Here is a 27,146-nt window from a genome sequence, read left to right on the forward strand (position 1 = left end):
ACTGTCTAATTACACAGTGGGGATCGGGAAAGCAAAAATTAACAGGGTCGGAAACCAGATTCTTTGATGATCACTTTGATATGGAGGAGGATCGGAAGGCCTGAACATACACACCTTTTTTTTTTTCTTTTTTTTTAAGCAAGTTCGTCCTAAACAAGGCTTAAAAACAACCACTCTTGGTATGGGGCTAGATGCACACGAAGAACAATTATTTAATGTGAAAAGAACTCAAGGCGAAGGTAGGAATTTATATTCCTCTTAAAACAGTCTAAAGATTGTATGTGAACATACGCACCAAGCACAACTCTCAGCCAATGATACTTGGATTGTCCTTTGACTTCAGTGATGAAGGAGCGTCCTTTGACTTCAGTGATGAAGGAGCTTTTTAAGCTTCTAACGTCTTGCAAGGATTTGCCACAGATTTTAGAGTTTTCTCCTAAACTAATGACCATCTGCCATCACAAAGAGCGATGTTTACAATAAGTCTTAAAAAAACACAGCCCTAGGGAAAGGTACACAGTCTTACAAAACCTTTTTTTTTTACATGTTCCATTCATGTATTTTGCGCATATGGTTTGGAACAGCAGTTCAGCCATTCTCAAAGCTACCTACGCAAAGGGGGAAGCAGCAAGTTACATTGTATTTCCTCCCAAAGGCAAATAAAAACCTGTGAATCACTCAAAAGTATGACAGAAATCACTCTGATAATATGCAAACGTTTTGTTGTGAAATTTTGGTCTGGACGCATACATGTACATGCCAAGCCTGGAGTTTCATTTTTGAAAAGGCAAATTGGCCATTTTCATTTTTTAAAGGGAACTTTCATTAGAAAATCTTAAAAGTCAATGGGAAACTTTTGAGGGGCACCAAGGCCAAGACCAGGGGCAATGGAGGCATTGCTTCCATGACCTGCGTGATTCCAGGTCTGCCTATCATGTCTTTGAAGTGCCCATATCAGTACATGGAGGTTGTGTAACACTTTATGATTCAACAAGTGTTTCCTTTTCTCATTTCAATAAAGTATTTTTTTTTAATAAAAACATACCAGAGCCAAGATGTGACTGATTTGCAACTCCAGTGGAAATATCTAATAAAAAAACACAAACTGTCTTGTCTGTACCCAGCAACTCACATTGGATTTGAGAAACAATGTTTAATTTTACACCTAGGAATTCTTTTTTTTTAACAGGGGGGACACCTTGGGTAAGGACACAACATTTTGTTTTCAAATAAATGTGAATCGTGAGACTCTATTCTGTGGCAGGATTTAAAGACACTGGACACCTTTGGTAATTGTCAAAGACCAGTCTTCACACTTGGTGTATCTATAGAGCTAAAGCTAGTCCTAGCTCTATGGTGTATCTCAACATATGCACAAAAACAACAAACCTGTGAAAATTTGAACTTAGTTGGTTGTCGAAGTTGCGAGATAAATAATGAAAGAAAAAACATCCTTGTCACACGAAGTTGTGTTCTTTCAGATGCTTGATTTTGAGACCTCAAAATCTAATTCTGAGGTCTCAAAATCAAATATGGGAAAATTACTTCTTTCTCAAAATCTACGTTACTTCAGAGGGAGCCATCTCACAATGTTTTATACTATCAACAGCTCTCCATTGCTTGTTACCAAGTCAGTTTTTATGCTAACAATTATTTTGAGTAATTACCAAAGTGTCTACTGCCTTTAACCAAGGGTCTGCAATGAATGCTGAAAAAGGCCGAGCCAATCTCAGTAAAATTAGCAAGTAATTTCCCTAATATACACATTCACACACTACTGTACTACTGTACACAACTTTGCCAACACACAGCCCCTTGATTAATTAATTACTAATAACACTCCATTAATCCACTCACTGTGCTATTAATTACCCACAAGTTTCAGTCTGCCTAGCTGTGAACTTTAATTGAACTCTTCCCGGACAGGATTTCCACAACAGCTTAAAAAATGCACACCACAAATGGAGCTTGGAAAATAAACAATGACATAATAGTGAAGACTTTCAAAGCTCCAGTACAAAGGGGCTTTAAAGTGTTTTACTCCGGATAAACTTTCCATTGTGGTCAAATGTCATTGCTGACAATAGCATTCTTTAGGTATTGTGTACCTAAGGGCAGTACCACCAAGTGATAGTCATTTCAATCACTGGTGGGTCTGTGTTTACTTTTGTCTCTGACCTACAGCCCAGGAAGTGGGGACTTCCTCAACAGATGACAGCTCTCCCACTGGCTCCAACCTTGAATGTATTCTGCTAAGCAATAAGCTTGGCAAATAGTAACCAGCTTTGATCAGGCCCGAGTGATACTTCATGGAGGCAATGAAGGCCATTACCTCCACGCCCCCTAGTCATTGCCTTGGTGCCCTTGAAATGCCCTGAAATTAGATTACAACAACAAGCTTGGCAAATAGTTTGGATGAGTGCTTTTAATGGATGTGTATTCTTTCCCCTTTAATTTTCTTCATCCTATTTAAAAATGCTATTTTGTAGTTAATGTGTGCTTGGTTCTAGTGTTTTTTAAATGAATGTGCAATGTTTTACTGCGTAAATTTTTAATCTTTTATCTTAAGTGCACTTCTATAGGTTGTTATTAGCTGGGATCCATGGGAGATCGGTGAGTTTTTCTGACTGAATGGATTTCCCAGGATAAACAAGAAATAAATCAATAAATAAATAGTTACCCGCTTTGATCAGGCCTGATACTTCATCATGGAGGCAATGAAGGCAATTACCTCCATGCCCCCTGGTCATTGCCTTGGTGCCCTTGAAATGCCCTGACAGGAGAAGATTAAAATTTCCTCATAGGGTGCCCTTTACCAAGGAAAAAATGCCATGATGCCCTTGTCCTTTCAAAAACGAAACATACAGGCCTGTTTGAAGCTTTTGTTCCTACTCACAGTCACGAGCGGTGGTAGCCAGTGGGATGTATTGGCGTCTTCTGGACAACCTTTTCTCAATTCAATTTGAACACCCATGTTCTATCTTTCATCTTCAAAAACCTTTTAAACTATGTAGGACTAGTAGTGGCGTGATTTTCAAGAAATATCTACGAGACCACAGGGCAAAACTTTCAAAACCAGATGTGTTTTTACAAGAGAACCACCCCACCCCCCCCCCAAAAAAAATAATAATAAGTATATCATATATGAAATAAATAAATAAATATACATAAATGAAATAAATAAATAAATATGACAATTGCACTGAAGAGTATGAATGTGCATTAAGTAAAACTTAGGCAGCTTCTTTGCTGAAAACGACCGGGAAAACCTACGTAAAATGTGAGTTTAAAATACTGAATCCGATTGAAAACCTTTTAATTATAAAGCAACTTCCATCCATTGTCCTTTAAATCACAACAGATAGGCCTAGACAAACCTCTGTGCTTTTATCATGGCGTTCTATTTTTCCTGATAAATTTTTAAAAAGGCCCTTTGCCGAATGAGATTTCCAGAAACATAAGGATTGGTTTACAGGAAATGCATTAATCTAGATGAGTAAAATATCGGGTTACCACATTATGAGAACCAGTGAGCTTACCAAGTACTTAAATATTACTAGTTCGTTTATTTCAAGCCAGACATAATTGTTTATGTCAAACACAATTTCAGTCTACTTGTTGCTTGGCTCTACTACAGTTTATTGTATATACAATAATGGCACTTTGGAAATGGCTCAGTGCATCATCACAGAAAACAACGTGTCCAACTGCTTCAAATACTGATTTACCAGATTAAAAACCTTCTTCAATCAAAATAAAAAAAATTAAAAAAATTAATTACAAAGCAACTTCCATCCATTGTCCTTTAAATCACAACAAATAGACAAACCTCTGTGCTTTTATCATGGCGTTTTATTTTTCCTGATAAATTTTTAAAAAGGCCCTTTGGCGAATGAGATTTCCAAAACATAAGGATTGGTTTACAGGAAATGCATGAATCTAGATGAGTAAAATATCGGGTTACCACATTATGAGAACCAGTGAGCTTACCATGTACTTAAATATTACTAGTTCGTTTATTTCAAGCCAGACATAATTGTTTATGTCAAACACAATTTCAGTCTACTTGTTGCTTTGCTCTACTACAGTATATAATATATACAATAATAGCACTTTGTAAAAGGCTCAGTACATCATCACAGTAAACAACGTGTCCAACTGCATTATGTATTATACTAAATTTCCCTTTTTTCGCAGACAAAATTGTCAACATATAAGCAGCAAGCAATGAACCATATGGAGCCTGTACGTAGTAGAGTAGTGTAGTCTGTAGGCATAAAGTGTACATGTACATGTGTAAATGTACATTCATAATGCAACCATAAGGTCATACATGCTATACACAATACACTCATCGTACACACACTTCCACAGTATGGTACAAATATTTTCCACTTGCGGTGTGCAATTAAATTCATAGAATCATCTATACTCTACTTTAGTACACCAGCCATATGTTTGAGTTCTGGTTGTTGATGGCAAACTCAACCAGAAATAATTAAAAAATATTATTTGGGCTTTTCATTAGACTGGAAAGTTTGATGTTCGACCTGCCTGTATTTGAAGTCAACTGTATGATAATTGAAAAGACGTGGCTACCCTCATTTCTGTGCACACTCAATTAATTATGTGTGCCAATCTCTTTTTAGAGGGAGCGCTATTGTGTGTGGATGAGGTTTCCTGATAAAATTTATGATGATTTATCCAACATATGGATCTCAAATTGATATCAATATTGAAAAGTGTATAGACAAAACTTGATTGCATTCTACAGGTACAATAAAAAAAAAAATGGGAGTGTCACTGTTTTTTGACCAAAATGAAAAGAAGACTATCCTGATCACAATGACAGGAATTACAATTGTCAGCAGGATAATTACAGCAAAGAAAATAACATTTATAAAGTGTCTTTGTAAAAATAAAAATAAATGTGTTATTTTTCATTGATTTTTCAAATCTAGGTTCACATATGAAAAATTTCTGTTTAATGCGTGTATTTAAAACTGACAAGTCCAAACATGCAGTGCATAATTTCTACTTTCTAGCCTTTTCTCTTTTTCTGAATATAATAAAGAAAAGGGTGGATTTTCGAACTACACTGTTAATTTTTACTTTTGTTAATCCTGGCCATCACATTACGGTTGTTTTGTAAAAAGTTGTTGTGCCTTTATGGTTTGCTATTTGATTACTTAAAAATAATTTTCTATTTGTGTATTTATTAATTTTACTTACAAACTGTAGTGCGTATTTAATGGCCAAATAAAGAATGAGAATGTAGCCTCCTACTGTAAATCATTGTACCCATGCTACAGACCTTCATTACGCTGTCACCATCTTGGTCATGTTCCCCGTTTACATTAAACAGTCATGAACGCTAACATTCATTGCGCAAACATGGCACCAGACTATTATTTCGTCCAGCCTCCAGTTTGGTTACAATGAGTTGGAATGGATCAAAATCAAGATGGCCACACCGACACCGTACTGCATGAAACTGAATCTTTAATCGAACTTGGCCAAAAACTAATTTTGAAGCCAGTGTGGGGATTTCGGCTTACTTTTCACAGGGATTACTAATTCTGTGGTTACAGATTTGTGTTTACACGAAGAAAGTGTGCTTAAACCATATGGGGATAAATCCACAGCTATTAAAGCAAAGTTAGAAAGTGTTTAATCCGTTCGGAACACTTCAAACATGAATTACATGGTAGTTTATTTGTACTTGAGTACATGAACACACAGTGAAGCTCTCTCCTAGAGAATAACACTTGATGTTCAATAAGTACACGTACATGAAAAATGCACGAACCAGGTACATTACAAAAAATGTACAGACACAAACAACATACAAACAATGTGCGTACGTGTGTATGTGTATGTACACACGTACAATGTATGTACACGTAAAATGTACACGTAAAATGTACAATGTACATATGTACACACACACATTACACTGTGCATACATCCAATTCCACATCTGGATCATTTTGACATAGAAAAACAAAGGAGGAAAGAAATCAAAAACTCAAGTTGTTTACAGTAAATTCAGTTTCTATATTGACTTGCTAAAGTGAGGAAATCTGAGCTGAGGAGTTGTGAGACATTGTACATATATTACGATAGTAATTGCTGCTAAAGTGAAAAATCTCCTAAATATACGTTTAGGCCTATAATATGTACAATGTGCATTTAATATAGAAAATTCTGAACTGCAGTGGTTTTGATCTTATGACTTAAAATGTTCCCTTTGAGTACATTCCCTTTGAGGCAATTTGTTTTGTTTTGTTTGGGGTGATTTAAAGTCATAAAATTGCTTATCATATTGCTTGTTGTTGCCAAATGTCTTTAAAAAAAAGGTTTCCTGCTTGCATTTATATTTTGATTAAATACCCGATTGTTTCTTTTAAACACAGGGTCATTGAACCTACGTAGATTGTTGTCGGTTTCGAACAAGCAGCACTGACTGATTTCCCTTGATGTAAAGCACAGGAAAACGATACACAAGTTGTATCAGTATTAACAAACTATCATCCGCTGCTCAATACTAGCATTCAGCGTGCACAAAACAAGTTTAGTCTAAATACTTTCCTTGATGCAAAATTTCTGGGCGAAACTGTTAACTGAGCAGGATCTGCTATCCCATAGCACCACTAAGACCCACTGGTCATGCCCCTTGCACTAAGACCCACCGGTCATCGCCCTTTCCACATTGAATCCGCTTTGGACTTATAGGCTAAGCCCTTTTCATAAATCTTGGTAAACCGGAACTCTCCATAGCTCAAACCTAAACTCTGACAAATGAAATCTCATGCAGTTTCAGTTCCAAAAGTCAATACTGTTTGGATACAATTTCAAAACAATTGAATAATAATATGTTCAGTTTCAAAACCTAAGTTTGGCCAGGCAGTTTTATAATCTTGCATTTTTAATCCTATGAATAAGAACAGGAACCAGTCTAGACACAAATCTATTTGTAAGTAACGAAGATCAGTGTTGTAGCTAGACCAATTTCAGTGGTGGGCTCTAAATCCAATTCAGTCCACCAAGGGCTAACAGTTCAACAACATTATTTATGTTTAGATATGGGGCCATCATTTCTGAAGTGCAGTCTGGGGGAAACCATGCTGGGCAGCACAGTGTATTTTGCTCAGAGTGTTGGGCGAAATGTGTTAGTTTTGACATAGCTATATATGGTTCTGAGAAGGCCCCGCCTGGCACTGCCCACCGTGGCTATTACACTGATGAAGTTATAGTTAGGCCTAATGCATGAAGGACTTAATGTATCCCACGATACTGTCTTTAGGAAAAATCAGTAAAGTTTTGTACACTGATTGGTCCTTATAAAAACCATTCAGCAACTAAAAAAAAATTTATACAAATGAAAAATTTCAAGCCCCCTTCAAAACACCTGTCGCAAAAAAATAAGAAATGTGTGCAGAGGAAATGCCCTGCATGGGATGGTTACATATGGTGACCAGTCTGAAGTCTAAATGGAGGACCCCACTATGGAATCTCCAGCAGACCACTTTAGCAAAACGCAACCTGTGCAACCTGTTCTGTATTTCACAGGGATTCAACAGTTGATTAATTGATTCTGGAGACCTTGAATCTCACTCTCATTGTGCTCTATTTGAAAGATCCTTTTAGATTTGATATAGTCCTTGTCCAGTAGGATCAAACAATGATCATCTTTACTAAATAATTTTACCACCAGTTTGGTTATCAAATGTACTGATGTGCAATGAAAAAGTTAATGAATGCTACATGTACATGTACATGATAGCCCACCTTGTTGAGCTGTTAATGGCTCTGCATTTAACATCGGTCTCATCATCACTGTGGCCATATTGTAATGGCGACAGTGATGAGACCGATGTTGAAAGCGGAGCCATTAACCGCTCAACAAGGTGGGCTAATGTACATGACAGAGCTGATGAAAGGTAGATTTATCAATTTATCAATGTTCTTCAGAAATTCAGGTACTACTGTAAAATGGGGCATCCCCGCCCGCCCCCCCCCCCCCAGCAAAAAAGCAACAAAAACAACATTAACAAACAAACAAATATTTTTTTTTAAACAGAGAGAGAGGGAATTAAAAAGGGTTTCCAAACCACTTAAATGGTGATTCTACTAAAACACACTAAGCCACTTGGTAGGCCCTCATTTGATCACTAACTAATAGATAAGCTATTTCAATTCAATAATAAGAAATCCGAAGTAAAATTGTTTCAACAGTTTTACTTTATTTTATAAATTAAGCCTCACAAATTCACACGACACATTTGTCACAGACTGTTTGATTAGCCCTTGTATCTGATGACAACACCAATCTGGAACTCACTCCCGCCACAAGTTAAATCAGCCCCCCGATGCCATACACCAAGCAATAAGTTTAAGTTGCTCCTTAAAATAAAATAAAATATTAAGTAGGGATAGCTGAGGAGCTTGTTGGAGCCATGACAAGACAATATAGACTGCAAACTCCCGTTCATAAATCATTTTATTTCACTTTCAGGTCCTTTCTTTCATCAGTGTCCAGTGAATCAGTGTTCCCCAAAATGCGATGTTTTTTAAATTAAAATTGTGAAATAAATGATAACCCTAACTAAAAGTTTAGGGAGGCTAAACTCAACGAACTGTCAATGAAATCATAAAAATTATTAACGCTCTTTGAGGGCCAGACATTAGCTTTTATGTCGCTTATGTAAAACAATATAAACACCAGTCAATAATTTATTTATAACATTGCACAAACTAGTCTGTACGAACTTCCGACGGCCACGGCCTGGGGCCAGCTGGAAACAAAATTGGACCGTGTGTGTACTGCTGTGTTTCTGCATTCAGTCTACGTGCAAGACGGGCTGCGTAAAAAGAGCAAAACTGACACGTTTCACTTTTTAAAACTCATGCGTTTGCCTGCATTTAGGGAATAACAACTTCAAGAACATCTGGGATACGTCGAAGTATATCAGAAACTATGCTAAAACAGTGAAAAGCTTACCCTTGTCTTCATCAAAAGTAAAAAATCTGGCCATTTTCTCGACGATCCTCAATGTTTATGCAGGAGGCGACAGCCATTTTCGTCTAAGTACGCATGAGCAATGTTTTTGACGTCTTTAGGAGAAACTGGTCCCGAGTTTTTAGGTGCATCGGAAAACGCGTGTATATCGGATACCAGTGAACTAGCCTGTGGTTGTTTCATAACACAACGTGTACTTGGTGGTGATCTGGATTTGATTAATTTAAAGGGTGATTGCCCCTGAAAAAAAAAATCAATTATTTTCGAAACTTGAGTTGAAGTTCACAAATCACCTTTGTTCAAATAAAATAGAAAATTTGTGGGACATTTTTTTTAATTTCACAACAATACTATGTCGTTGATAGTGGTACATGAAGTGAGGAGGCAAAAGAAGGGATTGGCTGGATGGGAATGAAAGGATTACAGGTGTCAGCTTGGACGGAGGCGGTGTCACTGGGTACGGGCAGAGGGCCTAGGGTAACATGACATGGACATCAGCAGGTTGTGTAATAGTAACTAAGAGATATACTTCAATCTTCATCGGATTTGACACACCACCTTGCATGTTTAGAGCATGAGAGGGAGGTACGGAAAATTATCTTGCTCCTGTACCTTTTCACTACCAGCCTCTCCGATGAAGAACTATAGGCCTACGATGCTCGATCCCCGAATGTTTTTAATTTTAGGGACAATTGATCTGGGGAAAAAAATAGACTAAAAATATGAACCACCCCTATTCAATAAATAAAACAACTTGGTGCAGAACTTTTTATATGGCACATTAGAAATTGTTAGCGCATCTGTCCTTCGTTGCATCTGACATCAGCACACATTCATGCGCCAATCCAAGAGAAGACAAGTGACAGTACACGTATGTACACACGTACACACACCGCATGCGAAGTGTAAACAAAAATAATTTTGGCAAGAGAAAAGGCGCCCTCTATTTCAAAACGATAGATTTATTATACGCGTCGATTTACACACGCACAGAAAGATGGATACCAATTCCAACTTAATTTATTGTTAGCATAAAAACTTACTTTGTAATGAGCAATGGAGAACTAGTGCATAACATAAAACATACTCCAACTTAATTATTGTTAGCATAAAAACTTACTTTGTAATGGCTAGCAATGGAGAACTAGTGAGCATAAAACATTGTTAGAAAGGACTCTCTATAACTGTCTTTGAGAAAACGGTAATTTTCAGACCTGGGCCTCTCTTTTACGGGCTTCTGCTGAGAGCGCACACTGGTCTTGCGCAACATGGATGTTTTTGCAACTCCGTGACCAAACATGAGTAAAACAATTGCAGATTTTTTTTATTTTATGCATGTTGGGATGAAGCTGTTAAAAAATGAAAGATTAATATCACTGCTTTTGCATAACACAACTTTTGCATTATGCAACGGGCAACGCACGAAATACTTTTAAAGCCCTACAAAATAGTTTGCATTTTAAAAAATGCAAACTATTTTGTAGGGCTACAGTAGTCCAACATAGCTAGTGGACGTGACCTAAATACTAGTTTTAGTTGTTGTGCCAAGTATAGAAAGACGGTCTCGAAAGTTGGATTCGGGAGGATTCGAGAGGGTGCTATTAGAAGAAGTTTGTGTACAGTTTGCCGTAGGCCGGGGTGGGGGCGGGGACACTGTGTCTACTTTGGAGGACGATAAGTGACCACAATGCTTTTCTGATTAAAAAAGTAAAATATTTATGGTTTTTTTTTGTTTTTTTTTTCCATTTTCTACTTTTCTGCTTTTCTGTTAACTGAAAAGCAGGTTTTACAATTATCTCCTCTAGTAGTAATAACAATATACCTCTTCTGTTTACTGAAAAGCAGGTTTTACACTTATCTCCTCTAATAGTAATAATACCGTTTTTATATAGCGCTTTTCATGCCCGAGGGGTGTCTCAAAGCGCTTCAGACATGATTACCCCTGGTCACATTCCTTAAACCATGGAGGTGTTTCTACCTCCATGCTTAAACCATCATCATCTCCCTGGGGATTATACAGTCTCAGTGCGCAATATATGCGCTACTTTCTCGGCAAAATCAATCACAAGAACTATCTCTTCCCTCACCGGTACCCATTTACTCCTGGGTGGAGAGAAGCAAATATAAGTGTGTCTTGCTGAGGGACACAAGTGTCACTCTAGCTGGCGGGCGGACGACAAGGCACTTGCTTTTCTGCCCCCTATCACCTCATAGCAGTAAACGGTTGGGAATGCCACCTGACTGAAGCAGATAATTATTGTTTTTCCCGTTGTCTTGCATGTTGCTCAACCACCCCCTCCCTTTCCCCACCCTTTTTCTTCAAACTGCGTTTTGTATTATACATTTTTTTTGTGGTCAATAATAATTATCTTCATTTTGTTTAGTTTCAATTTTGATTTGTTTTCATACTAGTTTTCCTGAATCTGTTTACTTGTAGTATATACTGTATTTGTTGTGAACGTTATTGTCTTGTATCTTGGCCGAATAAATAATAACAATAACAATAATAGATATTACTCTGCCGTTAGGCGGCCGAAAAGTGGTCATTATTAATTTGCTTTTTGCTTTCAAGGACCCGCCGCCCGTGAAAGTTTGTGGATGAATCGGACCTTTCTTTTTACGCGGGTGTGTGTAGCGCGCGCTCAGTCTACCGCCCTCTTTCTTTGAAATTTGACTGGCACGCAATAGCGTGATGATTTTGAATTTCTACATATCCGTCAACCAAATGAATTACATTTTACAGTGTGAAAATCTATAAATCTCATCATGAGTCAGACGAATCGGAAGAAGTTAGAGGCCGATAAACTTCTGGAATCTGTTCGACAGAAGGCGCGAGACAACCCCCGCGAGGTAATTCTGACTTTCAGTGTTGAAAAAAAACTTCGATTCGGGAAGATTGGTTTTGCATTCTAAGTAATCAATACAGCGTGTAATTCCGACACATGACATTCTGCCCGTCTGTCATGTCAGATCATGGTCAGATTGTGTCATTTTTGTTGTGCTTGGATAACTTTCCGTATGGCGCCACCACTTTTTCACTCATTTTTACAAAAAGGGATATATCAATCAGGTAAATTAGATACTATATTATTTTATTTCGAATGAAAAAGTGGTGGCGCCATACGGAAACTTTTCCTTGTGCTTTACCATGTTTACCACCACCATAACTTACTTACCGGTACCTTATATATTAATTTGTGTACCCATGGTCCACTGAAACAAATCTCCCTTTTGTTTGCCAAGGTTTATTGCTCACGATCGAGTTTTGGAAGTTTGCTGAAGCCTTCAGTAAACTGAAGGATTCTCATAATTTTCTCAAATAAATACTATAGACAAAAGACGAAAGGGAAAAGTTTCCGTATAGCCACCACTTTTTCATTCGATATGAAATATTATAGTATCTAATTTACCTCAATGAGATATCCCTTTTTGTAAAAATGTGTGAAAAGGTGGTGGTTGGTGCCATATGGAAAGTTATCCGACAAAAGAGAATAATGATTGAAATTGACGGCAGATCCAAAAATAAAGTATTTATTCCACTAGTGATACAGCACTGCCACTAGTGGAATGTTTGTTAAAAATTAGTAAATACCTAAGTCGTGGCATGGTACATCATACTTGAGAACTCCATTATTCCAGGACAATTCAAAATTAATTTCAGATTTAACATAGGCCTAATTGTTTTTTTACAGTCAAGAGCGGGATTTGAACCTACAGTTTTTAGCTTTACATGCTTGCGCTCTGCCAATGTCATGTTAATCCGAAGGTTCTGGTTCAAATTCCGCTGTAGTTAATTACTTGATAACAAGGTTTATCGCGTATAGCAAAATATCAAGAGAGGGCGCTGTTGAACCCACACAAAGGTATAGGCGTTGCGTGCGCGAGTCGTACAAACTGCATAGTAACCGCCCCATATTCCTTCCAACAATGCAGTGCGTTTCTGAATCACGATAAACCTTATTGAGAGGTAACGGAAAAACATGGCCAGACTTGTCAGGTTTCGAGTTAACTGGCCCAAGGCTAAAATCAATGGCCTTTGGCTGGAAGTCCAGTGTCAAATTTAAGCCAGGAAACAAAATATCTCGTTATACCTCGGTAACAAGTTGTGAAGTTTGATTGGTCGAGAACCAATCATGTGCCATGCAACAAAATCGCATCTACCATGGCTGCACAGCGCGGCGGGTAACATGAGTGATATTAACCGGTGTTACATCAACTTGATTATTCCCACTGTTAGTCGATTTCCAGCGCTTAGTACTGAAACGGCCGCAGGTTCGAGGGAACAGTGAAGAATGGTTTCTTATTTGAACAACTGTTCGTCTGCTTATTAAACTAGATGCATACTCCGTTGTTATAATGTTTGAATTTGAAGATGACAACATAACTTTGAAAAGAGGAATAATCATGTTACCAAGGTATAACAAAACAATTGTTGCACACTGTGATTTGGGGTCCATGGGTTTTGTACACCCTCGGGGGAAAATGGCAACCTCGGCTTCGCCTTGGGTGCCATTTTCCCCCTCGGTGCCATTTTCCCCCTCGGGTGTACAAAATGCCGTGGACCCCGTCACAACGTGCAACAATTGTATAATGTTTTTCGATTCCCACATTTAACAACAGATCCAATTAAAGGGGTTCCACATTGCGAGTGCATTTGTTCAGGCCCAGGAGTACGGAACAGCCCTCCAGCATGCACAAAACTATATAAGCATCAAATCCAGTGATGGAAGAGCTCACAGACTTCTCGGCGAGATCCATGAAGCCCTGAAGAATGTACAGAAAGCCATTGAGAGTTATCGTCGGAGCCTGGAGCTCAATAAGACACAGAAAGATCTTGTTTTAAAAGGTAAACAGTTTCAGAAAGTATGCAGGTTTCACCTCTTGTCTAAGAGAAACACATACCCATTTTCAGGTTTCATCTCTTGGCCAAGAGGAACACCTCTACCCATTTTCTGTTTTCATCTCTCGGCAAGGAAAACACCTAGACCCCTGCCTATTTTTAGGTTTTTTTGAAACTACGTCTTGGTCTCTGGCTATGGCTCCATCAGTTATTTTGAAAATGTATGCTTTCAGCAGTGAGCTTCAAACAGGTGGACGGAGCTTAAACCAGAGCATGAAGCCCGGGTCATACTTCCTGCGAATGCTTCTCGGAAGCGAATTTCTCTGCATCACAAAGAAAAGTGGAGGGAATACCGATTGTTGCGTCACCAAAATTTGCTTCGCATTCGCAGGTAGTATGAACCAGGCTTTAGCCCTGGCTGTGGTTTTGTACATATCTTTGTGAAATTTGCCCATATCTTGCATACATTTCTAATGTCTTCTTGTCCTGTTTGATTTACTTTGTTTACACAGTTGCAGAGTTGTACTGCCACGTGGAGTTTGAGCCCGACAGGCACCGATACTGGGCGGAGCGAGCAGAGAAATTATTCCCCGGACATCCCAAGATTTATAACATCATGGTAATTTTGCTCTAAATTCTTTTGAATTTACTTGGTAGTAATTAACATGTAATACTTGGAATTTGTTTTGTTTGCATTTTGTTCCAAATAATTCAGGGGTCGAAACTAAGTGTATCTTCATGATAGTCAGAAGGGCTAGTAACCAAGAATTGCTAGTAGCCCTGATGAGATTTTCCGTAGCCCGAAAAACACATTACATCTTGAGTCACGGAACAAATTGGTCACCAAAGGTATTTTATTTTCATTATCGTGTGTGATGTTGACTTTTGCATTATTTTTCCACTAGCCTGCCGGGCTATCAAACTGGATAAATCTACTAAGTTGTAAATCTGGTAGTCCTGGGCTAACGGGCAAGAGGCAATTTTGACCCCTGTAGTTGTTGTACCTCTTATATTTTTGTCTGCTTGTTTAACAGGAGTATATATACAGGAAGAGTGGGAAGTTAGCTGAATTTAAAATGTACCTGCGGCAGAAGCTGGTGAGATGTGTTTAATTTCTATACTTATAATGTGATCTCTGTGTCTTGATGTCACATTATAGGGTAGACAAATCAGAGCTCTCTAGCTTGTTGCAAATTTTCTGAAAGTACCCGCTGAATGCAGTTGCTACAACGGGGATGCCAGTTGTCCGGTTATAAACCGTTATCATGGTGTGGCCATCTTGATTTTACTCCAATCCAACTCATTGTAAAGCCCGGTTCATACTTCATGGGAATGCGAATGTGAAGCGAATTTGACGTGAACTTGACGTCACAACCCTCCTTTCGCAGCGATATTCGCAAGTGAGTTGATCAAAGTTGAACTGCTGCGAATTTTTCGTTGCGAATGTGTGACGTCAACATTCGTATCGCATTCGCATTCGCATTCCCAGGAAGTATGAACCGACTTAACCAAACGAAACAATAATCTGGTGCCATGTTTGCGTAATGAACGTTGTTTTGTGTAATTTAATGTTTTTATCCATCCTGTCATTGTCACTGATGTGCTGAAATAAAATAAAAAAAGCACTTTATAAGAAAGCCACTATTTATTATCGTTATCATCAGAAATCCAATCCCAATGACCTTAAGCTGAACCTGCAACTGCTGAAAGTCTTGACCATTCTCGGAAAGCTGAAGGAAGCGCAGGAACTGTGTCTGCAGGTAGAGGGCGCCAGACTGTTCGATCACGAGACCCAGTGGTGGGAGCAAACCGTTGAGTTGTATCAGGTATTTCAAAAACAGCATATAAACAACCACCAATACAAAAATAATATTGTAAACTAAACCAAACTACTGTTATGGAAGAGAGAGCAATTTGAAAGGGCGGATAGGCTACGTATGACTGTGGTTAGCGGCTTACAGTTCCTTATCAAGGCTCTTGAGCAAATGAATGAATTGGTTTCGATCCAAAAGTTAGATGCAGCTAATTATTCAAAGCAGAAGTACCCAAGAGTGGAATCGTCCAAACAAACACACAAACAAACAAACAAACAAACAAACAAACAAACAAACAAACAAACAAACAAACAAACAAACATGGATTTACAGAATGAGTTTATACAAAAGGGAGTTTTGCTCATTTAACCTTCCCACCCCCTCCCCTGTAAGTTAATAATCTTTCTCCCTTTTTTTCCCCCTTTCGGACTTCCGGACACTGTCAGACGTTATTGGGTAATGTGAATGAGGCTGAGCCATCTAACCATCACATCGGTACGTTCAGTCACCTTCTGATCAGTCTCAACAAACTCGTCTCTATCAGCCTGGACACGCCTGCTACACGCGTAGATCACTCAGCTATAATTCTCAAACAGTAAGTTGACATGAGGTGGGGTGCTGGACTGTTACTTGTTTGTTTGTTTGTTTGGATCTGTTTGTTTGTCTTTTTGTCTTGACAAGCTTGTCGCCATCAGCCTGGATACGCCTGCTACACGCGTAGATCACTCAGCTATGATTCTCTTACAGTAAGTGGACATGAGGTGGTGTGCTAGACTGGTACTTAAGTTTGTTTTTTGTTTGTTTTTTTGTTGGAGATCTGTTTGTTTGTCCTTTTTGTCTTAACAAGCTCGTCACTATCGGCCTCGACACGCCTACTACACGTGTTGGTCACTCAGCTATGATTCTTAAAACAGTAAGTGGATATGAGATGGTGCGAGGTCTCTTTTCTTGGTCAGTTGTGGAATGTCATGGCCGAGCGGTTAAGAGTACTAAATTCAAACTCTGGTGTTTCTGATCAACGGAGTGTGGGTTGAATCTCCAGTCGTGACACTTGTGTCCTTAAGCAAGACACTTAACCATTGCTGTGTCCTCAGATGGGGCGTAAAGCCGTTGGTCCCATGTGTTGTGGATTGCATGTAAAAGAACCCAGTGCACTTATCGAAAAGAGAAGGGGGTTCGCCCTGGTGTTCCTGGCTGTGGCTGCTGAATGCATTGTAGCGCCTTGTAAACCTTTATAAGGTGCTACATAATCGGGTCTCAGAATTCATAACTTCAATATCTTAAAAGCGCCTTGAGTACCTTCTTGGTAGATACGTGTGCTTTGTAAGACATCAATAACAATTTATTCACTGTTTTTCTCCTCAGGATGGATGTAGAGATGTTACGAGCGAGTGACTACATCTTAGCCAGTCAGCCAAGCCAGGAGCAGGAGCTCGCTGTCAACGTCATCCAAGAGCTGAAGGCACAACTCTACACCCATCTGGCCACACTGATCACCAAGATGGCTGCTACAGTAAGTGCCATGTCGATGTTTAAAGGGTCTTGATACTTTTTTTGAGATCAATTTTTTTTTTGCCATGACATGAATCCCCACTCACTTTGAATGAAGATGGATAATATGATTTAACTGTAGAAGTTTCAGCGTCATTAGACGTCAAAATTGTGTTGAAAGAAAACAAAAATGAAAATCACAGAGCAATGTTTTCAACAGAGTCGCCTAAAGTCGTTGGATATGAGACAAAATTTTATATTTTCGGGGTTCTCATTTAGAAAAAAACTATAGCACCTCAGCAAGTAATATTTATCTGTAAAGCATGTAAATTTAAAGTAAATCTATGGACGTATGTGTTTTATCTCGTACAAAAAGTACCAAAACCCTACAAGTGCCTTGTTAATATTTCATTTTCACTCTGAAACGGAAGAGTTATTGTCTGTGCCCATTGTAACAGTAATTCATGATAATTACATCTATAGAGTGTTGTCCGTTGGTCCGATGTTGTTGGCATGGTGACAGCATGCTACCTTGTCAGCGCCCACATTCCACCTTGCCGAGAGTCGCCGACGACGACGTCTACCACCAGAGGGCAGAAGGGTAGCCTCAACGGCCGCCTGTTCAGCATGAGTCAGTGTCGCCTCAGTGAAGTTTGTAAGTATCGATCAAATAGTCTTTTTTGGGGGATCTGGGTTCGATGGAAGTGGACCAACTTACCCAGAAGATCTACTCACTCCATACACTGCTACTAGAAACCTCCGTTCTGCTAACAAAGACACCCTTGTTATCCTTACTGTTGCCACCAAAGCGTATGGTCAACGTAGTTATCAGTTTGCTGCATCTCATTTATGGAACAATCTCCCTCTACACATCAAACAAGCCATCACTATCTCAAGTTCCAAGACTCTTCTCAAAACATATCTCTAACATAATTTTTCTTTTGTTCCTCTGAGCGCTTAGAGACTTTCTTTCGGAGGTGTTGGGCGCTGTAGAAATACAGTTGTTGTTATTATTATTACCGGTGTGTCGAAAAGCAACAAAATTCAACATAAGACAAATTTTCAGTATCTCCATAGTGATTTGCATTGTGACATCACACTTTGCTTAGCAACTACGATTGATTTGCAGTTAAGATCATTTTTAGACCTTTGTGGAAGCAGAAAGTATTACTTAACATTTTTCTGCTATTAAGTAAGAGTGAGAAGGGCCCAATTTCATATGTACACAGTAAACCCTCCTCTTGTCCTGCTGTTAGTTTAAAACACAATTTTCAAGTTTTGTTCTCAAAATCTCTTCAGGTCATATTTTGAATAGCATCGTGAAGCAGCAGAAACAGATCAACTGGTTGAAACAGTGTCAAGGCAAATGGTGTTCACAAGAGGTAAGCTATCCGTCTTACGACAACATTATCTGAGTCCAATTTCATGACTCTGCTTACCACCTAAATATGCACCTACGATCATCGCTTACTGTGCAAGCGCCAAATAAGCGAAGAAGCGAACATTTTCACAACTAAAAAAAAACAAAAAAAAAAGGAAAATCCAGGCCTGCTTACTCACAATGGTTTGTTTCAATTTACAAATGTGCAAAATAAGTGTTTTGACCAAACTGATTAAGGACGTTGTTGCACCGACGCGATGAAATGGCATACAGTTTAAATGATGCTAGATCAAACCGCACAGCGATTCAAGAGAAGAAACATCCAATGCGCCACATTTTTGACCGCGTGAGGGCGCTCTCAATCACTTCCAGGGGTATATTCCGTCATACCAAAATGAGTAATTAAAGACTGGAACACATTACCACCACAGACATCATAACCATCACGGACAATAAAGGAGCCCTTATAATCCACCTCTAAAGCAACTTAAAACTATGGCGCAACAAAAGTGACAGAAGGCCTATTAAAACTTTGCAAGACGAATCGTGTACACCCCCGGAAGTGATAAAAAACACTATTGACAGCGCCCTCACGTGTAAGCTTGGGCGATATCACGATATTATCGAATATCGCGATATATCGTCATTCCTCAGTCATACCTCGTCATTCCTCAGCATGGATGATAGTTTGCTTAATGCGCTATATAAAAACTGAATACTGTTATTATTATTATTATTATTATTATTATTATTATTATTATTATTATTATTATTATTATTATTATTATTATTATTATTATTATTATTATTATTATTATTATTATTATTATTATTATTATTATTATTAAGAGAAAAAAACTTCCAATTGTCAATTTGATTTCAGGGCCAGCAGCAGCTTATCAACCAGGCATTTGGGTATCAGGGCATTGACCCAACCTCGTCATTCCTCAACATGGATGATAGTTTGCTGAATGTAAAGCACAGTGAGCTGCCCAGCCTCATCAAGACAGTGTTTACATATGATCAAGGTAAGAGATAGTTATTACATGGTGTTACCGCAAACTCTTCTATATCTTATTTCCACCATGCAAAGTTTCAAATCCTACTTATGATCAAGGTAGGTATACATTTTTTTTAAATTATTTTTTTAAAGATCATATTCCAAATGAAATGGAAATATAACCAAACAATAATACCACAGATTGCTGAGTAGGGTTTTTAAAACCAAAGATAATTGTTAATAATTGGGATTCATGCTCGGAAGTTTTTGAGCTCGCATGCGAGCTCTGGTGTCTTTTTTTGATTAGCAGAGTGTGGGTTCGAGTCCCAGTCATGACACTTGTGTCCATGAGCAAGACACTTGACCATGATGCTTTGTCCTTCAGATGGGATTAAAGCCGTAGGTCTCGTGTATTGTGTAACGTTTGAAAAGAACCCAGTACACTTACCGAAAAGAGAAGGGGCTCGCCCTAGCGTTCCTGGTCTGATCGGCAGCAAATTGCGCCACCGCACCTTGTAAACCATGACATGGCGCTATAAAGGGAATAGGTCTCATATTTCAAAACGTAGCTCCACATACCTTGCAGGAAATAATGCTGAGCGCTTTGATATGATAAAGACTATATAACAACCTAGCATTATTGTTATTGGCTTCCGGTGCTGCACAGACCAAACAATGCTGTGTCAAACATTGGTGTTGTGCAAAAACTTCAGTCGTCTCATACTATTATTACAGCAGCAGAGTGTGGGTTCGAGTCCCAGTCATGACACTTGTGTCCTTGAGCAAGAACTCAACCATGATGCTTTGTCCTTCAGATGGGATAAAAGCCGTAGGTCCCGTGTATTGTGTAAGAATAACACCCTATAACTTGATCGTTTTTACAGAGTCGGTGAAGGCCCAGCCTCAGAGCCTCCAGAGATTGATCTGGCTTGGTCTCCAGTGGGACCTCAGACTGGACGGTGTCTTGCCAGACCTCGGTCAGTTCCTTCAGCCGATCTTCCCTCGCCTCCTATTCAGCACACAGCGTCTTGAGAATACATCGGTAGACAACATCAGGCTGCTGGACATAGAGGTAAGCTGGACTACAGAGGGCGATAGAAGGAAATCACCCACACGATTTTTATGAACTTGCCTTTTGAGTCTTAATGGCACTGGACAGTCAAAATATAATACGATATTTGGGAAATTACTCAAAAAATTTGTAAGCATAAAAACTTACTCGGTAACAAGCAATGGAGAGCATTGTGAGAAATGGCCCCCTCTGAAGTAGCGTAAACTTTGTTACTTCAGAGGGAGAGTTAATTCTTTTGCAACTTTGATGACAAATTGAGTACAAGTTTTCACAGATTTGTTATGTTACGCATATTTTGGGATACACCAAGTGAAAATACTGGTCTTTGACATTTGCCAAAGGTGTCCAGTGCCTTTAACCTCATTTCTGAATTATCATTTTCTGTTCTAAGACATGCATTGGACCGGGAAAAATTAATGATTTCAAGAGAAATTCTACTTGTTTTTTTTAAATACTTATTACTGTAGGCATTTTTGTACTGCTGTGTACATGTGGCCAAGACGCAGCAAGGAGCCAAAGGTCAAGGTTCACAATCCCTGCCCCAGACACTTCCACTGGGACTGTGTCGTGGCCTGTGCAGCCAGCAACAGCTAGACTGGTATAGCGCCCTCTATTGTCTCTATACTGCCAAGGCAAGGTAAATCAGCCGTTCATTCTTTGTATTAATATTGACATTAATAGTAAGAAAGACGGAGGAGGGTACATTATCATAATTATATCAAGCGATTTTCAAAATTATATTTTTGATAAAGATTTTGGCAGGTGCTGTTACCCCCCCCCCAAAAAAAAAACATCCCAAAAACCCAAAAGAGCATCTTATTCAAGGTCTGGTGGTTAAGTTAATCGGAGAGTGGGTTCGCATCCCAGTCGTGACACTTGTGTCCTTGAGCAAGATGCTTTACTCTATTTGCTTCTCTTCACCCAGGGATATTAATGGGTACCTGCGAGGGTAAAGGTTGACATTGTGTTTGAAAAAAGCCTTCTGAGCGCACGGCAGCTCGGGCTGTATGAGTCCAATGACCAGGGGTCGATTTCACAAAGAGTTAGGACTAGTCCTAACTTAGGATTAGTCCTAGGAGATATAAAAACTTGGGTTAGTCCTCAGTTAGGACGAGTAACTCGTCGTAACTCAAGATAAGACAAGACTTAACTCTTTGTGAAATCCACACCGGGGGACTTACGTAAAGTGTATTGATACAGTTTTAAGACTATTATTATTATTATTATTATTATTATTATTATTATTATTATTATTATTATTAATTACCCCTTCATGGTTACTAATGTTTGTTTTTATGTAGTTCCAATGAGAGAGCTAAGCTTCGTCTGACTGTGCAAAGAGGTCTGGAGGTCATTCGCTGCAGGATGAACCACGGCATGGAGACATCAATGCTGATACGTCTGGGCCGTTCATTCAGAGAAAGGGTACGTTGAGACGCTATTTCACATTGTCTGAACACCATTTTGGAGACTGTCTAATCCCTTGCGGCCACGAGCGGCTGCAAGGTTTGGCCTACTTCTGGCCACAGAGAGGTCAAAGTAAAGGTCATATCTAAATTGGTCTCAACGTTTGGACTAGCTTGCTCTAGTTTCCCCTGATGACGACCAGAGTATACTGTTCGAAACGTCGAGACCAAACCGGCTCTTTTCAGAGCCAACACTCCCTCAAAAGAGATATTATACATGGTTGTACCCGCAAGTTTACTATTCGGTATAGATGGGTTAGATAGATGAGCGTAATTGACCGCCATCTTTGATGTATTTTACATTTGAAAAGTGCACGCGCAGAGTCACACGCAGCGCGTACACGCATGCACTTTTCACTTCATCAAAATATGGCGGTTGATGACGCGTTGTGCAATCAATTTAGTTATAGTTTTTTTTCGTCACACCATGCAAAGCTTCAAACATCATTTAGCGTGCTCTAGTCATCGCCAGGATTGCAAGTTTACATTTTGCGCGTAGCAGTGCCCCTTACCAGAGAGCTGTTGCTCCCATGTGTTGTGTAACCATGTGAAAGAACCCAGTGCACTTATTGAAGCGAGAAGGGGTTCGCCCCAGTGTTCCTGGCTGTGGCTGCCGAATGCGCCGTAGCACCTGGTAAAGGCCAATTAATGGTCGGTTGCAAGATGGTCGCGCAATGGTCGGGCGATGGAAATCTTGACGCGCGATAAAAAAAATACACAGTTTTTAGGCCTCAGCGATGACTATAAACTGTGTCGCGTCCACATTTCCATCGTGCGCTCATCGCGCGACCGACTGTAAACCAGCCTTATCTGGTGCTATGTAACTGGGTCTCGGAATTCATCACAGCAATAACCTATCTTTCTGAAAGTTTGTTTATACTCAGCGCCTTGAGTACCTTGTTGGTAGATCTGTGCGCTATTTAAGACTTCACAATTATTATTATTATTATTATTATTATTTTCAAGACTTTCTTGTATTGATCTTTCAGATGCAAGAAGTGAAGAAGATTAGCGCTGGGGATGAGAACAGGGAACAGTGGAATGCCTTCCAGCAGATGAGTGTCATGTACTGGCAGGCAGCCCTGGAGCACCTGCAGCTACTGACCAGGTCAGTACCCTCAGAACAATAACTTGATTTAAAGGCATTGGACACTTTCGGAACAGAAAAAAAAAAAGTTCACAGATTACAAATAACTTACAGGGTTTACAGAAGGTAATGGTGAAAGACTTCTCTTGAAATATTATTCCATGAAATGCTTTACTTTTTGAGAAAACATTCAAACAATATCAATTCTCGATATCGAGATTAACGGATTTATTATAAACACATGTTATGACACGGCGAAATGTGCGGAAACAAGCGTGGGTTTTCCCGTTATTTTCTTCCGACTCTGATGACAGATTCAGCCTAAGTTTTCACAGGATTGTTATTTTATATATAAGTTGTGATACACGAAGTGTGGGACTTGGACAATACTGTTTACCGAAAGTGTATTATGGCTTTAAAGGCACTGGACACTATTGGTAGTTACTCAAAATAATTATAAACATAAAACCTTACTTTGTAACGAGTAATGGGGAAATGTTGATGGTAAATAATTGTTGTCGTTACTTTTCAGGAACCAAGCTGTCCCTACACAGCAGAAGCCATTTTTCCCATACAGCGCTAAACTCATTCAGGTAAGACCACACTTTTAGACCTGAGCCTCTTACCCCAAAACCAGTCCTCGGGGGCAGATTTCACAAAGATCTTAAATAAGTCTTAACTATGTTTCAATCTTGTTCAATCTTAATTGCTAAGCAAAGTGTGATGTCACAACACAAATCACTATGGTGAAATTGACATCTCATCTTAAGATGAATTGGTGGTTTGTGAAATCAAACCCAGATCCACTAATACTACTACATGCTTTAAAGGATTTGGGTACTTTTTGTAACACAAAACACAATGTCCAAAGATTTACATTAAACTTACACCGTTTGAAGATAATGATAGTAGAAAGCTTCCCTGAAAATATTAGTTGCTGAGGTGCTGTAGTTTTTGAGAAATGAGTAAAACAATGTCATGAAAATACGTTTTTACATGCTAAACACTGAGACGAAAATTATTTTCATGACATTGTTTTACTCATTTCGCAAAAACTACAGCACCTCAGCAAGTAATATTTTCAGGGAAGCTTTCTACTATCATTATCTTCAAACTGTGTAAGTTTAGTGTAAATCTGTGGACATTTTGTGTTTTGTCCTACAAAAAGTACATAGACCCTTTGATGACACAGAGACGGGGTTGAGCGCAGGTCATCTTTTGTGGAAATCTGTTTGAACAGTTAATTAAGACATAGCTGGAGCGTGTTTGGTGCGCAACTTCATGTTCAACAATTTACTTCGGCGGAACGCAATATAGTTATCAGTACAAGCATGTCATCTATCTCTACACGCGTATATACTAATAATAATAATAATAAGACATTTGTAAAGCGCCTAATGCAAAAAGCCTCTAAGCGCATAAAGAGAAACAATAAAATAAACACCGAGAGAAAGATACAAGATACAAATAAGCAAATTACAACCCTTTGCGCACCAAACACAATTCATGAAAATGAACAAACTTAACAAATTCGCTAAAGTCACTTATTGTCTTTTATTGTACAAAATGTGTGCCTACGGCTCGGCCTTTATCGCACGACCACGACCCTGCTTGTCGCCACTCTTTTGTTCCCTTCTTAAAATAATCTTTGGTTTACAAAACTCTGGATCTGTATAGATGAGCGAGATCCAGGCGTACCAGGATGACGGTACAGTGGCCGTAGCGGAGTGTAAATTCCAACAGGGTCAGTTCCAGCAAGCTGTCACCATGCTGGACAAAGTGAAATCAGCAGAGGGACTTTTCCTCAAGGCTCAGGTAAATTGGAATTTCCTTGAAAATATTTTAAGGGGCACTTAAAGACACTTGACACTATTGGTGATTGTCAAATACCAGTCTTTTCACTTGGTGTATCTCAACATATGCACAAAATAAAAAATCTGTGAAAATTTGAGCTCAATTGGTCGTTGAAGTTGCGAGATATAATAGTGAAAGAAAAAAACACCCCTGTCACACGTAGTTGTGTGCTTTCAGATGCTAGATTTCAATTCTAAACCTGAGGTCTCAAAATCAAATTTGTGGAAAATTACTTCTTTCTCGAAAACTATGTCACTTCAGAGGGAGCCGTTTCTCACAATGTTTTATACTATCAAGCTCTCCCCATTACTCGTTACCAAGTGAGGTTTTATGCTGATAATTATTTGGAGTAATTACCAATAGTGTCCACTGCCTTTAAAGGGTTTTGACACAAGCTTTATAGATTTGTAGATCAAGCTTTTCGGCCATGACATGAATCCCCACTCACTGTGAATGAAGATGTATGTAATATAATATGATATCAATATCAACCACAAAATAGGGAGACCGCCAACATAGTTCTAGATAGCTCAGTTGGTAGAGCGCCGGCACGTTAATTCGGAGGTCGTTGGTTCAAATTCCACTCTAGTCAATATTTTTTGGCTCAACCCCAAAAATAATTTAGCATGATTTAGAAAAAAAAAGTGAAAATCACAGAGCAATGACTTCAGTCAGGAGAGTTGCGTAAATTCAATGTACATTATGCTAAAATAATTTTTGTCTCACTGAGATAAAACGTTATTTTTTCTCTTTTTTGAGTAGTGTTGGTTTCCAAAAGACCCGGTGGTTTTCAGAACCAACACAATTCAAAAGAGATATTCACATGGTGTTACCACAAACCGCTCGTAGTTATACTTCCACCATGCAAAGTTTCAAATCCTACTTGAATTAAAGGAACATGTTGCCTTGGATCGGTCGAGTTGGTCTTTGAAAATCGTTCTTTAACCGTTTGTTGTAAAATTTATATGGTTAGAAAGATATTGTAAAAGTAGAATACAATAATCTACACAAATATGCCTCGTAATTGCGTGGTTTTCTTTTTACCCTGTCGACTAACACGGTCGGCCATTTATGGGAGTCAAAATATTGACTCCCATAAATGGCCGACCGTGATAGTTCGCGGCGTAAAAGGAAAACCGTGTAGTTTCGAGTGATACTTGTGCGGATCATTATATTCTACTTTTAAAACATCTTTCTAACCATATGCATTTCATAACAAACGGTTTCAAACGCTTTTAATAGACCAACTCATCCGATCCAAGGCAACGTGTTCCTTTAATGCTCTTTATTCTTCTTCAAATGTTGGTGTTTTTAGATGTACCTGATGAAATCTCAAATCTCATCTTTCGGCCACAACATCCCATTGAAACAACCACTAAATTAATACCGGTTTTTTTCTTCTTTCTTTTCTTCAAATGCTGATGTTTTTAGATGTACCCGATGAAATCCAAATGGAGTCCAAGGAATTAGTCCGATGCTCTTATCCGCTCGGACACAACACCCCATTGAGACAATCCACTAAATTGATGCAGTTTTTTCTTCTTTTTGTTTAAATGTTGGTGTTTTTAGATGTACCCGATGAAATCTCAAATGGAGTCCAATGAGTAAGTCCGATGCTCTTATCCGCTCGGACACAACACCCCATTGAAACGATCACTAAATCAATGCAGTTTTTTTCTTCTTCAAATGTTTTTGTTTTAGATGTACCTGACGAAATCTCAAATGGAGTCCAAGGAATTAGACGTGAGCCTGAACTGCAGCTTACTGAGCCGGCAGGGTGACCTACTGGACAGAGCCAAGTGTGCACTGTTTGATACCATGGACAGCATCCAGCACCAACCCGATCATGTAAGTTCCATGGTTTGTTCGTGGCCGAGTGGATAAGAGCACCGAACTCAAGCTCTGCTGTTTCTGTTCAGCAGAGTGTGGGTTTGCTTGTGTCCTTGAGCAAGACACTTAAAGGCAGTGGACACTATTGGTAATTACTCAAAATAATTATCATCATAAAACCTTACTTGGTAACAAGTAATGGGGAGGGATTGATGGTATAAAACATTGTGAGAAACAGCTCCCTCTGAAGTGACTAGTTTTCGAGAAAGAAGTAATCTTTCACGAATTT

The 27,146-nt window shown here is 38.9% G+C and overlaps 2 protein-coding genes across 3 annotated transcripts in view; one reads left to right on the forward strand and one right to left on the reverse strand.

Annotated features, from left to right (window-relative positions):
- LOC139945605 (fibronectin type-III domain-containing protein 3A-like) overlaps window positions 1-9,111 on the reverse strand; it is a 127,925-nt gene extending 118,814 nt beyond the window's left edge. For both annotated transcript variants that reach the window (XM_071943015.1, XM_071943013.1), the window contains exon 1: window positions 9,005-9,111. The gene's annotated coding sequence lies outside the window, so the exon portion shown is untranslated. The remainder of the gene's footprint in view (window positions 1-9,004) is intronic.
- A 2,607-nt stretch (window positions 9,112-11,718) lies between these two features.
- The window catches only part of LOC139944945 (E3 SUMO-protein ligase RanBP2-like), a 38,583-nt gene continuing 23,155 nt past the window's right edge, over window positions 11,719-27,146 (forward strand). The window contains exons 1-17 of the mRNA XM_071942140.1: window positions 11,719-11,872; window positions 13,643-13,868; window positions 14,375-14,481; window positions 14,897-14,959; window positions 15,527-15,688; window positions 16,123-16,271; window positions 17,042-17,189; window positions 17,651-17,822; window positions 18,467-18,549; window positions 19,432-19,576; window positions 20,433-20,620; window positions 21,088-21,257; window positions 21,922-22,045; window positions 23,076-23,194; window positions 23,706-23,766; window positions 24,851-24,988; window positions 26,729-26,875. Of these exons, the coding sequence (XP_071798241.1) occupies window positions 11,789-11,872; window positions 13,643-13,868; window positions 14,375-14,481; window positions 14,897-14,959; window positions 15,527-15,688; window positions 16,123-16,271; window positions 17,042-17,189; window positions 17,651-17,822; window positions 18,467-18,549; window positions 19,432-19,576; window positions 20,433-20,620; window positions 21,088-21,257; window positions 21,922-22,045; window positions 23,076-23,194; window positions 23,706-23,766; window positions 24,851-24,988; window positions 26,729-26,875 (2,286 nt within the window). The 5' untranslated portion in view covers window positions 11,719-11,788. The remainder of the gene's footprint in view (window positions 11,873-13,642; window positions 13,869-14,374; window positions 14,482-14,896; window positions 14,960-15,526; window positions 15,689-16,122; window positions 16,272-17,041; window positions 17,190-17,650; window positions 17,823-18,466; window positions 18,550-19,431; window positions 19,577-20,432; window positions 20,621-21,087; window positions 21,258-21,921; window positions 22,046-23,075; window positions 23,195-23,705; window positions 23,767-24,850; window positions 24,989-26,728; window positions 26,876-27,146) is intronic.

The sequence above is a fragment of the Asterias amurensis genome, chromosome 12 (genome assembly GCF_032118995.1).
Source record: "Asterias amurensis chromosome 12, ASM3211899v1".
Taxonomy (NCBI): Eukaryota; Metazoa; Echinodermata; class Asteroidea; order Forcipulatida; family Asteriidae; genus Asterias; species Asterias amurensis.